At 54.3% G+C, this 12,615-nt stretch overlaps 1 protein-coding gene across 1 annotated transcript; it reads left to right on the forward strand.

Annotated features, from left to right (window-relative positions):
• Window positions 1–1,750: 1,750 nt before the first annotated feature.
• SPARC (secreted protein acidic and cysteine rich) lies at window positions 1,751–11,217 on the forward strand. Its single transcript, XM_005483682.4, has 10 exons — window positions 1,751–1,910; window positions 7,673–7,741; window positions 7,896–7,946; window positions 8,104–8,188; window positions 8,604–8,725; window positions 8,910–9,030; window positions 9,207–9,340; window positions 9,471–9,619; window positions 10,156–10,304; window positions 10,491–11,217. The coding sequence occupies exons 2-10, from the start codon at window positions 7,685–7,687 to the stop codon at window positions 10,517–10,519; spliced, it is 897 nt and encodes a 298-aa protein (XP_005483739.1). The 5' UTR covers window positions 1,751–1,910; window positions 7,673–7,684; the 3' UTR covers window positions 10,520–11,217.
• Window positions 11,218–12,615: the final 1,398 nt, after the last annotated feature.

Raw genomic sequence — 12,615 nt, forward strand, 5'->3', positions numbered from 1 at the left:
AAGTGACATCTGCGAGCCATGGACACTTGTGGTGGCAGGACAAGGTGCTCCAGTCAGTTGCATTAGAAGGAGCCATGGACTCTCAGACACCATCACAAATCCAGACTCCACAGGGAGCTGGGAGAGTCACATGGAATATTTATGAATGTCTCTGTGAGCGGTATCAACATCCACATATCAGCACCCAGGGATGGCTTTTGGAAGTGTGCAGCCAGGTAAAGAAATGTGTGAAGAAGATTTTCTTCTCTTGTTCTTTGCCACCAGCGTCCTGAGTTGCCTGATCACAGAGATTGCCTGTTCACTGGGAAGTGATGATGGGTTCTCATTAACCCCTCCTCCATTCTTTCCCCTCTGCCTTCCCTTTCTGTCCTGTTTATATTTTTCTCTTTGTTGGCCATGGGATGTTTAGTCTTACATCTGACCTCCCACATGCAGCAGAAGTGCTGCAAGACTGGGTGAGGAGTGAGCTGATACAGGGCCATGACACAAAGGCATCCACAGAGCAAGGAGCCAGCACAGCCTGGCAGGTCATCACAGCCCAGTCCCTGTGCTGACATCTAAATCCTCAGCAGCATCAGTGGGAAGAGCTAAGCACCCAGGTCCGTGTCTCAGCCCTCTCAAAGATAGCACATAATCAAGAATGAACCCAAACCACAGGCAGCTGAGACAAAACACGATGTTGAATTTTCTGTGATCTCAGTGTCCTTCACCCAGCATCCACAATCTCACTGCTGGTGCCCAGATGTCCTCAGTCCTGCTGGCTACATGAGACACCATCCTTCCCTTGCCCTGGAGAGCAGCCCTGGGGTGAAGTTTGGTGCCACAGGGGCATCACAAGCTGCAAAGAGCTGGATTATCCACAGGGCTCAGGACAGCCCTGTATGGCACAGAGACATTCTTTAGGGATGCCCAAACTGTAGCAATTTTTGGCTACTGGTTCTCCTTTGCAGGGCAGTGCCAAGGCCATGCTGGTGCTGGGGGAGCAGATGCACCTCAGATCCTCTCAGCCACGGAGAGAAGCAAGGGGAGAGGAGCTGCGTTTTCACCCTGGGCATAGAGAGGAACAGATGGGAAAACTCAACTGCAAACAGCTTTGCTGCTTGGCTGCCTCTGTCTGGGCAGCTGCTCCAGCTGAGTTATGATCTGTAAATAGTGAGTGATGTCTGAAGAGACCACCAAATTCAGCTGAATGGCAATTCTGGCTGTGGGTTTTGTTCAATCAGTCCAGATCTGCTGGATGATAACCACAACAGAGGGATCACTGTGCTGAGAGTCACATCTACCAGCCCAGCATTTCTCTGCCTACTTATAGCATTTCAGATATGAAATTATCTACCCTCCACATTCTCTGGGTCATTCTTTCCTCTCCCTCTCCACAAGGCAGTCACAGATAGCAGCAATGTTAGGAGACAGGACGGAGAAGCAAAATAACTGTTCTTCTCTGCATCCCCCTGAGAATGGAAAACACCAGCTCAGGGACTGAGAAATGACAGCATTTAACATTATAATTGCAGCAGTCGAGGTGTTAGGAGGTGCAAAACCAGGCAGAGAGATGGCATTTCCCCATCCCCGTGTGCTGTCAGACCGAGAGAGACAGAGAACTGAAAACTCTGCGCAGGCAGTGCTGTGACAGCGACTGCTGGGGACTGCTCTGTCCCTGACAGGGACCCTTTGATTTTCAGCTTGATTCCTCTGGTCTATCCTTTAGAGCCAGGCTCAGGGACTGCCCACTGGGAAGCGGAGGAGAGGAAGAGACCGATTTGGAAAGCCAGAGAGGAGGAGGAGGGGGAGAGGCAGAGGGAAACCCAGCCCACCCTTTGCCTTCCTCCTGCCTCCTTCTAAAACTTGCAGATCCTTCCAGCCTGTCCGAGCGCCTGAAGTTCCCTCAGCCGTGCTGCCGGGACTGCGAGGTATGGCCCGAGCTCCGCGATTGCCTTTGCTGCGCTTTCCCTCCCGGCACGGGGGTCCCACGGCCCCACGCGTGGGGGTCCTGCTGTCCCTGCCCTGTCCCCATCCAGGGCTGGCAGGGCGTCACTCGGGATGGGGAGCTGGACGCGGTGCATTTAGAGACCCCTCCTGACTTCATCCCCTTCTCCTCTTCGCAGCATTTCCCCTTCTAAACTGTCTCTTATTCAATTTCGCTCCAGAGCTTTAATGCTTTGGTGGCATCTGACTGTAAAGGTTTGATTTGCCCTCATTCTTCTCTCTCCTCCCTTTTCCCCCTCTGTGTTTTCAGCTGGTGGGTAGTTCTTTAGTGAGATCCATGACACCAAGGTGTGGGCACATCAAACCAACCTGCAGAGAAAATAAGATGTAGTTACGAACAGTCCCCGCTTCTCCCAGCCTGAGGTGTGTTGGAGGGTGATGTTTTACTCACCAGAGTATCCACAGGAAGAACAAAAGAGCTGCTGGCTTCATGTCAGCGGGTTTATTTTTTTTCAGTGTAGCCGGTCTTATTTCTCCTTTGGAAAAAAAAAAAAAAAAAAGACACTCGGCTTTTTGTTCCCAGCAAACTCTGAAAGCCTTTCAAGTCTGCTGCCCTGGCTTGCCAAACTCGGGCTGATCGACTGTTAGGGGGACGGAGATTGCAGGAGAGGAGGAGCAAAACTCTTTCGGGGTGTTTTTTTAAGTTTTAAGAACTTGGGTTCCATCGGGCACAATTTTAGGTCCACACAGAAGAGACGAGGGCTCGTTTCCTTTAAAGGCAGCCGCTGTCCTTCCCGGCCCGCTGACGTGACAGTCTCTGCTCTTTGTGTCCCTTCTCTGAGAAAGCATCCAGCCAAAAAAAGGGAAATTTAACCGGTTGGGGGCTGAATTCCCACCCAAACAAAAGGCAGAAGTTCCAAGTTGGAGTGAAACGGGGGGTACCGGCAATGTCACCAGTACTCCCGAGTCCTCAGAGGGGACCAACTCGAAACAGCCCAAAAAGCATCCCTCCAAAAGGACAGAAATTAATTGCAGCAGTTTGTTAGGGTCGGCCAGGCGAGTTTTGAGCAGAAAATAAAAGCTGTGGCGTCCTGCACAGCAACTAAAGCCAAGCCATTGTCTGCCACATCGGCAGGAGCAGGGGTGCGGGCGCTGTTGGGAGGGGGAAGAGCAGAAATAAACTTTTCGAACTTTTTTTCAAGCCCTTCCTTCCACAACACCCTGCTCTTCCATGACTCAGCCCCAGAGGAATGTCGGCTCCCATGGAAACCTTTGGGTCCTCTGGTCCGAGGGATGTCGGGGCTGTTATCGCTGGAGCGCTTGTGGCAGGGCAGGTCCAGGGAGTGCTTTGGAGATGGTTTGCATTTTTTGCAGAATATTTATCGGACGGTTTATTCTCTTTGTGGAGAATATAATAAATTCTCCTTTGTGGAGCTGTGTGGGATCAGCTGCTGGCACCCCCGGGGCCAGAGGGGCCTCCAGCACCTGGCACAAAACATCCAGGCTGCTTTGGACACTGCCTTAGGTCCAGCCTTAGGTCCAGCCCACACAAAAGGAAAAGCTCAGCTCAGGCAGGACAGCAAAATTCTGCCTCGCCTGTCTGCACAGGGCTCATCCATGAGCGGCTGCCTGCAGCCCACAGCACATCGAGGCTCTTTGCTCGGTACTAATTTAATTGTTTTCCATTATGGATTCAATCTGTAACCTGGAGAAACTATGGCAGCTCCAGCACACAGCTGTGATGGGGCTGGGCTCTTGCTGTTGTATCAACAAGCCCTGTGAGATCTGAGCATTTCTGGGCTCACACAGAGCTCCCAGCACAGGGAATGGGCTCACACAGTGCTGTGTAGCTGTGTCTTTAGTGACTCTACACGAGCACATGGGGTAGGGGGATTTTTTTCCCTCGCTGTGTTTTACTCGAAGTGTGAGCTAAAGGGAATTTCACTTCCATCTAAGCCTTGCATGGCTCTCTGAGTGTGTCAGAGGGGTCTGTGCAGGTGGCAGGAGCCAGGCTGGTTTCTGCCCAGTCCCTGCCCTGCTCTCCAGGCAGCTGCAGCACATCTGGGTGAGCCAGCACCGAACGTGCAGGGACGTGTTCAGCAGGGAGCTTCATGGGAACTCACACAAACATCTCCTGCTTCAAATGGAATTTCAGCTTGGGAGTGGCTGCTGAGCAAAGCTCAGAGGGTCTTGCCTGCACAGGAAGGGCAGGGCAGGATTGGGGACCCAGCCCTGGTGCTGTGTCTGTGGGGTCACACTTGGTCACCCACCTGCACCTTGAGCACTGTGACCCCCGTCGGGTTTGGCAGAATCTTTTTCTGGACCAGCTTTGCCTTTACTCTCAGTGTGAGGTGGGGGAATGTCAGATCCTCCAGAGCCTTAGAGGGGCAGTGAGCAGAGGGAGGGTGGTGCAGGAGACCCTGCTGGCGGGCTGGGGTGCAGGCAGGGCTGTGCCCCCATTGCCCACTCCTGCCTCCGTGGCTGCAGTGGGACGAGGCAGCAGAGCCCTGGCCCGGGGTAGCAGAGGTTGAGGAGGAGCTGCCCAAGGGCCAGGGAGAGACTCCTCCCCACGCTAACGTGGCATCCCAAAGGGCTTACGCAACCCTGGCCAGGGCCAGCGCCACTTGGACCAGCTCCACCATCCATGGAGCCTCTCCTGGAGGCTGCACCCACCCCATCAGTGTCCTCCCAGCCCACAGAGGCCCCAGCTGGGGTCCTCAGGAAAGACCCAGTGGCACAGACTCTCTGTGCATCATTGCAGGGTATGTTCCCTGTCAGGAGGAGCTGATGATGGTGCCACAAGCTTGGGGGGAGCGTGGTAAAGATTCCCTGAGCAGCTGGCTTGGGGTTTATGGAGGTGCTGAGGGTCAGGCTCTGCCCTCTCTACACTCCATGGTTTTCTTCTCTGGGGCATGACTGTGAAATGCAATGAGCAGCTGGTGCTGAGGGCCGTGCTGGAGAGGTGAGCCACTGGGAGGAGTTTGGGGGAGCCCCCAGACTCTGTTTAAAGAGTGACTGGGAGCTGAAGTCCCCATGTAGGATGTAACTGGGATCAGGTCTTTAAAAATCTGCACAGCCCATGGGTCCTGCAGCCCATGGTGCCCTGTTGTCTGCTCAATCCACAGCATTCAGGAGGGCAGGCCTGAGGAGAGGGTGGTGACCATGGAGCTTCTCTTATTCTATATGCAGCAGCCCTTTCTGTGCTGGTTTCCAGCATCCTGCAAAGTGCTGGTGTCTGTTGGATTCCCTCAGGATGCAGAAGGGCCTAAGTCCCTGCTTGCTGAAATCTTTTTCCCTGTTTTCTTCTGTCCAAAATGACCCCATGGCTGCCCTCTGTCCTCCATGGGGCTCACAAAGCAGCACCAGGCAGAGCCCAGTGCTGAGCCCCTCAGGGATCCTCCCAGGTCAGCTGGGGGCTGGATGCTGAGCTCCAAAGGGCATCCTCTTGGATAGCAGGACCATGGTTGCACCACAAGGAAGGAGACTTGCACCATGGACTATGTTATCCTGCTAGAGCAACCCTGTGTGCAGGGCTCCTGAGCTGTTACTTCTGGACTTTTGGCCACCAGGCACTCAGGAATGACCATTTGCAACCCAGCCAGGGGCTCACAGTCTCTGTAATGTCCTCACTGCACAGCTTTGCCTCCAAAAAGTTGTTATTTTATTATAAATCTGTTTTACCATCTAAGGCACAAGACAGTTCTACAGAGGTTGTTTGCTCAGACTTTTTCATGCTCCTTCTTCCTCCAAACACAACACTGTCAGCTCCAGCTGTCTGCTGGCTCCTAGCAAACACCTAATTCCCTGACCCCACTGACTGCATGCCCAGACTTTGAAATTCAAGGCTTTTTTAAAGCTTGGGGAAATGATCTAAGATGGCCTTGGCGTGGGGTTGGGTTCTTTTTAGTGCCACCTTCCACATGTGCATGCACTGCCCTCTCCTCCAGGCTGGGCACCACTGAACCTCAGAGCACCTTCCAAAGCAAGCAAGCCCAGGAGGAGCCTTTACTAGCCAGGGGATACCAGCAAGGAGGAGAAGGCCAGAATCACCTGTACTTTTCCACCTCACTCCCCAAACAACCCTTGCAGGAAGAAAGAACCAGTGATCTCTGCTGGCAAATGCTGGCAGAGCTCACAGAAACCTCCAGAACAAATCAAGATGAAGGGAAGGGACAGCTCCCACCAAGCAGGAGAGGAGGGAGCTGCTCAGCTGCAGGCTCAGCAGAGCCAAAGAGCTCATCAGCCCCTCCCCACAGCCCCAAAGAGCTCATCACCACTCCCCACAGCCCCAAAGAGCTCATCACCCCCTCCCCACAACCCCAAAGAGCTCATCACCCCTCCCCACAGCCCCAAAGTGCTCATCACCCCTCCCCTTCATGCCACCACAGCAGCCATCCCCATCACCACCTCCCAGCCCTCTGACACCCCAAAAAACCTGCCCTCCATTCCCTGACCCCTATTTTACACAGACACATCCCAAAAAAGCTTCCCTCCTTTCCCTGACCCCTATTTTGCACACACACCCCACTAGAGGCTGCGTGAGCTCCTGAGATTGGAAGGAGGATTTTCTGAGTGTCCAAACCTCTCTAAATCAGAGCCCAGCCAGGTTGGTGCCCTGGCAGCACAGCTTTGGGGTGGCTTTACACCCAGAGAGCTGCTGTGAACGAGCAGCAAAAGGCTGCAGTGACATTGGATACCCTGGGGGAGAAGGAGAAACCTCACCCGAGGCTTTCTGTCCCAGCAATAATCATGATCAGCTCCGTGGCTGGCCCCAGGGCGGGCTGTGTGCAGGTGGAGGGGAGGAGGGCAGGCGGAAGGGGAGGCTTGGCAGGGGCACAGGTCGCCTGGCTGGCAGGATGGAGGGCACAGAGGATGTTCCAGCAGCGATGCCAGCCGCATACCAAGCGGGCAGCTGAGCTCCCTCTGCCCGCACACAGAGCACTGAGCCCTGCCAAACAGGAACCGGGGGGGACAAGGACACAGGGATGTCACCAGCTGTGCTCTGCTGGCTCTCACAGCAGCCACCCCCTCTCCTGCAGGGGCTCTGCAGCAGCCCAGACTGAGGGGGCAAAGGGCTCGTCCTTCTGGAGCTGGTCTCACAGCAGGACACAACCCCAAAGTGCCTTAGATCCCTCAAATCCAGTCTGGGGACCCTCAAGTCTGAGCAGGAAAGGGATAAACAATAGACACCAATATTTTGGGGTGTTGGGGATGAGGGACTGGTCTCTGATACCCCTAGGGGTGTCTGTGTCCATGGGGGAAGGGATTTTCTAAAGGATTTAACTCTCAAGTACTCTGTCTCATTGTCTCTCTGTTATCTCTTTCCTTCATCCACTTCCATATTTATTCTGATTGGCAACTAAGATGATAGAGTTTCATTCCTTGTACCTGGCACTCATATCAGTGGATTTTTTAACATGAAAAATGTGGGGGGATTGGTGAAAAAAAAAAAAACCCTCCAGAGAAGGAAAGAGCCATTTTGACTGTGATTTTCCTAAAGGCATCCAGGAGAGCAACAGACATGTAAGCCCCACTGTCTCATTTTGCAAAATCAAACGAATTTATCTTGGAAACATGATTTGGCCCAAGGTTCTGGCTAGAGAAGCCATCATATGGGTCTGTAACACTGAACAGACGAGGCAGGAAATGGAGAGAACGCCTTCCTCAAAGTGTTTACTCAGCCTGGAGCCCAGCAGCACCCAGGGGCCTCCTTCCTCATCCCTCCTTTTCCTCTGCTTTATTCAAGGTCTGCTGAAAGATGAGGGCCTGGATTTTTTTCCTTCTCTGCCTGGCAGGCAAAGCCCTGGCAGCACCGGTAAGTGCAGGAGACAGCGGAGCTGTTGGTGTTGTCCCTCTGGACCAGCCAAGGGGATTTGCTTTTATAAAAATTAAAGTACTGAGGAATGAGGGACAATTTTAGGCTGGGTCACCCCCCTTGAACCCATACTCATGTGCATTTTCCTCTGCAGCAGGAGGCTCTGCCCGATGAGACAGAGGTCATCGAGGATCCCACCACAGAGGTAGGTGGTTCTGTCCCTCCTCCTCCTCACCCATCCCCTCACCACCCACTACTCTGCAAAGAGCATCCCCAAAGCTCTGGGGAGCCATGGGGGGCTGCTCTGCCCCCCAGAAGCTGGGGCTGTGCACTCCCAGCAGAAACACCAACCTCTTTTGCAGGAGCCCGTGGGGGCTAACCCTGTCCAGGTGGAGGTGGGAGAGTTCGAGGAACCCACGGAGGATGTAGAGGAGATTGTTGCAGAGAGTAAGTCACTCCTCCCCTGCCCTCCAGCTGGCAGGGACACTGTCCCCTCCCTGTGTGGGGCAGCTTTAGCCACCCCAAACAGTGAGGGGCTCCTTTGGGAAGGGCTGTAGCACAAGGACAATGCCAGCCTGGATGCACATGCAAAGCAAGGGCACATGGCCTCTGCCAGCCCCAGGCTCTCTGTAACCCCATCTTTGCAACAGAAAAGCCACTGGTGTGGCTACAGAAAGGAGTCCAGGATTAACCCCAGGGCTAACATGGACTTCTGTAAACCTTCCCATCTTCCCAGTGTGAGAACAAATGTTGGGGGTGTCCCTGGTGAAGTCTCGGTTTTCTCTCTGTGCCGAGGTGCCCTGAGCATCTCGTGGGAGGTGAAGATGTGGCTGGCTCTGACTTTGCTCCCCTCCTGCTGCAGACCCCTGCCAGAACCACCACTGCAAGCACGGCAAGGTGTGTGAGGTGGATGACAACAACTCTCCCATGTGTGTGTGCCAGGACCCCTCCAGCTGCCCCGCCAGCGCCGGCGTCTTCGAGAAGGTGAGGGCAGGATCTGCTCAGTGCCCAGGGCAGGGAGGGAGCCACGTGGGCTTTGCCAGAGATGGTGACATGTGGAGACAGAGTCAGGGTGGCTGGTCCCCATCTGGTGTCCCCAGGAATAAGTTAAACATCTCATCTGGAGGCTCTGCCTGCCTCTCACGCAGCATCTCCCCTTCCTGTGCAGGTCTGTGGCACTGACAACAAGACCTACGACTCCTCCTGCCATTTCTTTGCCACCAAGTGCACCTTGGAGGGAACCAAGAAGGGACACAAACTGCACCTGGACTACATTGGGCCTTGCAAATGTAAGTGGAGCCACTCCCTCAGACAAAGGCACCCCTAACTGGGCACAGCCCAGTGGGGAGCAATGGTGGTGGCAAGCTCAGGGCTAAGGTTGGAGGGCACCAGGGCTATGCCCCGGGCATGGAGCTGCATGGCTGCATGTGCAGATGCTGCACTGAGCCCTGTGTGTGACTTGCAGTCATCCCTGCCTGCCTGGACACAGAGCTGACCGAGTTCCCCCTGCGCATGCGGGACTGGCTCAAGAACGTGCTGATCACGCTGTACGAGCGCGACGAGGACAACAACCTGCTGACCGAGAAGCAGAAGCTCAAGGTGGGGCACAGGGCAAGGGTCTGGGAGCTCACCCCCACCGTGGAGGCCAGCACATCCAGAATGACCTGTGGGATCGAGCCTTGGTCCCCACTTCCCTGCTGACAAGGCCTCCCCACCTCTCCCACGGCAGGTGAAGAAGATCCACGAGAACGAGAAGCGCCTGGAGGCCGGTGACCACACCGTGGAGCTCCTGGCCAGGGACTTTGAGAAGAACTACAACATGTACATCTTCCCTGTGCACTGGCAGTTTGGGCAGCTGGACCAGCACCCCATTGATGGGTGAGTGCCAGCAGAGCAGGACGAGGACCCCAGAACCATCTCCTGCCTGAGCATCAGGGTGATTTGGCAGTAGAAGGTGTCAAGGCAGGCTGGAGACGTGACACAAGTGGGTGGCTGGTGGCAGAGGTTGTGGCAAACCAGGCTAGGGTAGAAGGACCTTTGCCTCCTGCAAGAGGGACCTCCCCCAGCCCCAGTTGCTCCCACCTCCCTTGCGTGTGGAGTTTCTCTCTCTTCTCAGATTTACTGTTCTATGGCAGTCCCCTAAAATATCTTAGTCCAAAGGCTGGGATAACTGCAGCAGCTGAGATAGCAGCTGCTGGCTTAGCTGTGGGCTGCAGAGGGGCATGGGAGTGATCACACAGGCCTGTGGGGTGGGGGCAGCTGGCAGGGACCCCCAGCTGGTGGCTATCCTGGTGACCAGCCCTTGACCCTCGTGGCACTCAGTGGCTGATGCTGGGAGGGCACAGGGACAGCAGCCAGAGCAGAGAGCTGGGGCCAGCACCTTCCCTGCCGTGAGGGTGTGGTGGTCCTGGCAGGTACCTGTCCCACACGGAGCTGGCCCCACTGCGTGCCCCCCTGATCCCCATGGAGCACTGCACCACTCGCTTCTTCGAGGCCTGCGACCTGGACAACGACAAGTACATCGCCCTGGAGGAGTGGGCCAGCTGCTTTGGCATCAAGGAGAGTAAGTACCCAGGAGAAATGGGGTGGGGGAGGCTGGAGAGCACCCCGAGAACCCCACAGTGCATGAAGCAATGCATCACAGCCAGCCCTGGGTGAGGGCAAGCAGGGGGAGTGGGAAGGGTGCAGGAACAGTGGGAGCCTGGCAGGATCCACCCCCTAACTTTGTCTCTCTCTTTTCCTTCCACAGAGGACATAGACAAGGATCTCGTGATCTAAACGCTCACCTTCCTGCTCTGCTGCCAACTTTGTCATGTTTTAACCTTCCCACTTCCTTTGGTTTTTAAACTGCTTTTGTTTTGTTTTGTTTTTCCCTGGGAACAAGGTGCTAATATAGGTCTAAACATATGTAGTAACGGTGCTAAGAGAAATAACAGTCCTCATTCATAGCCTTATCTATCACCACTAGATTACTCACCCAGCTGTTTCCACACGCTCTCACCAGCCTTTTCTCTCTCCTGCGTCTTTACTGCTGATTGTTCCTGTGCTAAATATCCGCTCTGCCTCACCATCCGCTCTCAGACTTCTCTTGACTTCTGCTAGCAGCACGTTCCTGGACACTCAGACACAAAACCCTCTCAGCTGATTCACCACCCCAGGCACAGATGCCAGCGAGGGAAGGCAGAGCCAGAGGATGTAGGAGGATTGGGTTCTCAAGCAGAGCAGCTGCAGGTGGCATTGTGGCCACCCAGCTTGTGGTAGGAAGGATGGAGAGGGGTGAGAAAGACAGAGAGTGGTAGGATTTTGTTTTCCTTTTTTTTTTCCCCTCCCATTCCCAGGGTTTAGCAGTTATTGGGCACAGAAAAAAAAATATAAACTGAACAAGCAAATAGGGAAGCGCACAGAATTTAAAACAAATAAGATGAAATTATTCCCATCCTGTAAAATCCTCTTGAATAATAAAGGTTTGAAAGTGCTCCATGCTTCACCATCACTCAATGACCACGCTGCTGTCGTGTTTTCTGTGTGGCTGCTTGTTCCCCAGGGTGTATGTGTGGCTCACCTTGGTGCTGTGGTTCAGCTGCAGGTGAGACAAAGCTCTTGGCTCTCCCCAAATCACAGTGCCCCGAAGCACTTCCCACCCCTCTGCCCTGGCTGTGCCTCAATTCCAGCCCTGCTCTTCCAGGGAAGCTGTGTCACACTTGGAAGGGATATTTCTGCCCAGAAAGTGGCCTGTGTGCCACGTGCTCGAGGGAAAGGCTGTAATATTTTTTTCTGTCGTGCATTTAAGGGATGCAAAGGATGGAAGGGAGAAGGTATTTGGATTTTGCTTTATAAGAGAGGGTCCTGACAGGAGTAAAGTGATGGTTAAATCTCACAGGCTGAGAACTCTTTTTTTACCTCTGAATGTTCCCTGTGCCTTATATTATTAAATTCCTGCCACAGTGTGAGCAACTTGATGAGTTTCTGTAATAAAAAATACTGATTTGAAACACTGACAATAAACCAGCCTGCAATGTTCCTCTGTTTCATCCCATCCTGGTGAGAGGGACTGCCCCCTCATCACCAACCTCATGCATGGGTTCAAGTTGTTCCCACGGGTCACCCAGCCCCAAAAAGGTTCTGGTCCAAGGTAAGATGAGGTGTTTCTGCCCATTCCAGCCCATCACTGTAAAGGGCTTGGGGAATATTGGATGTGGGCAGAGATGGGGTCACTTCAGCAGCCAGCACAGACACGCACATGGCTCTCAGGCCCTTGCTTTCATCAGCAATAAAATCCCTGGGAAAGGCAAAAAGGCACAAGAGCAGGAAAATAAACACCCCCATTTGCATGGGCTAAAAATAGCCACGTTTGAAGAGCTCTGGCTCAGCTGTGAGGTCCCTGCTGGCAGCCCCTGTGGAATGTGCTGTCAGGATCCTGCACAGGGTCGCTCCTGCCAGGACAGATCCCACAGGACACAGACACACTGCATGGCCAAGGTGTGTGACCCCCATGGGGGGGAAAGCCCAGCCCAGAGGGGCCAGGTGAAACACGGCACCCATCCCCTGGCCACACTGCCTCCCAGGGCTGATAGCCAAAGGGGGCTCTCAGGGGAGACACAGTGAATGCCTCCCCAGGATGGGAGCAGCTCTACAAACTGGCAGACCTGGACACAGTTTGTCCAGGTCTGATGGACAGAGATGGGCACCACTGCCCATGAGCCCTGCAAGAGCCAGCTGGATGTGACCCACCCCCAGGCCTGGAGAGCTGTTGGGAGAAGGTTTGGGCAGGGCAGAGGAGAGGAAGACAAGCAGGGGCAGCAGGAGATGAGTGCAAACTGCTGTCCTGTCACTCCCTCTCAGCCATAAACCCTTGCTCTGCTCCCCTGTGAGAG

Source organism: Zonotrichia albicollis, chromosome 15 (genome assembly GCF_047830755.1).
Source record: "Zonotrichia albicollis isolate bZonAlb1 chromosome 15, bZonAlb1.hap1, whole genome shotgun sequence".
NCBI classification, from domain to species: domain Eukaryota; kingdom Metazoa; phylum Chordata; class Aves; order Passeriformes; family Passerellidae; genus Zonotrichia; species Zonotrichia albicollis.

What these genes read in the sequence shown, in the direction of transcription:
- SPARC (XM_005483682.4), top strand. Translation starts at nt 7,685, where the DNA reads ATGAGGGCCTGGATTTTTTTCCTTCTCTGCCTGGCAGGCAAAGCCCTG. An exon ending in CCGAGAAGCAGAAGCTCAAG is followed by an intron (nt 9,341 to 9,470) that starts GTGGGGCACAGG and finishes CTCCCACGGCAG; the next exon opens with GTGAAGAAGATCCACGAGAA. An exon ending in GACCAGCACCCCATTGATGG is followed by an intron (nt 9,620 to 10,155) that starts GTGAGTGCCAGC and finishes TGGTCCTGGCAG; the next exon opens with GTACCTGTCCCACACGGAGC.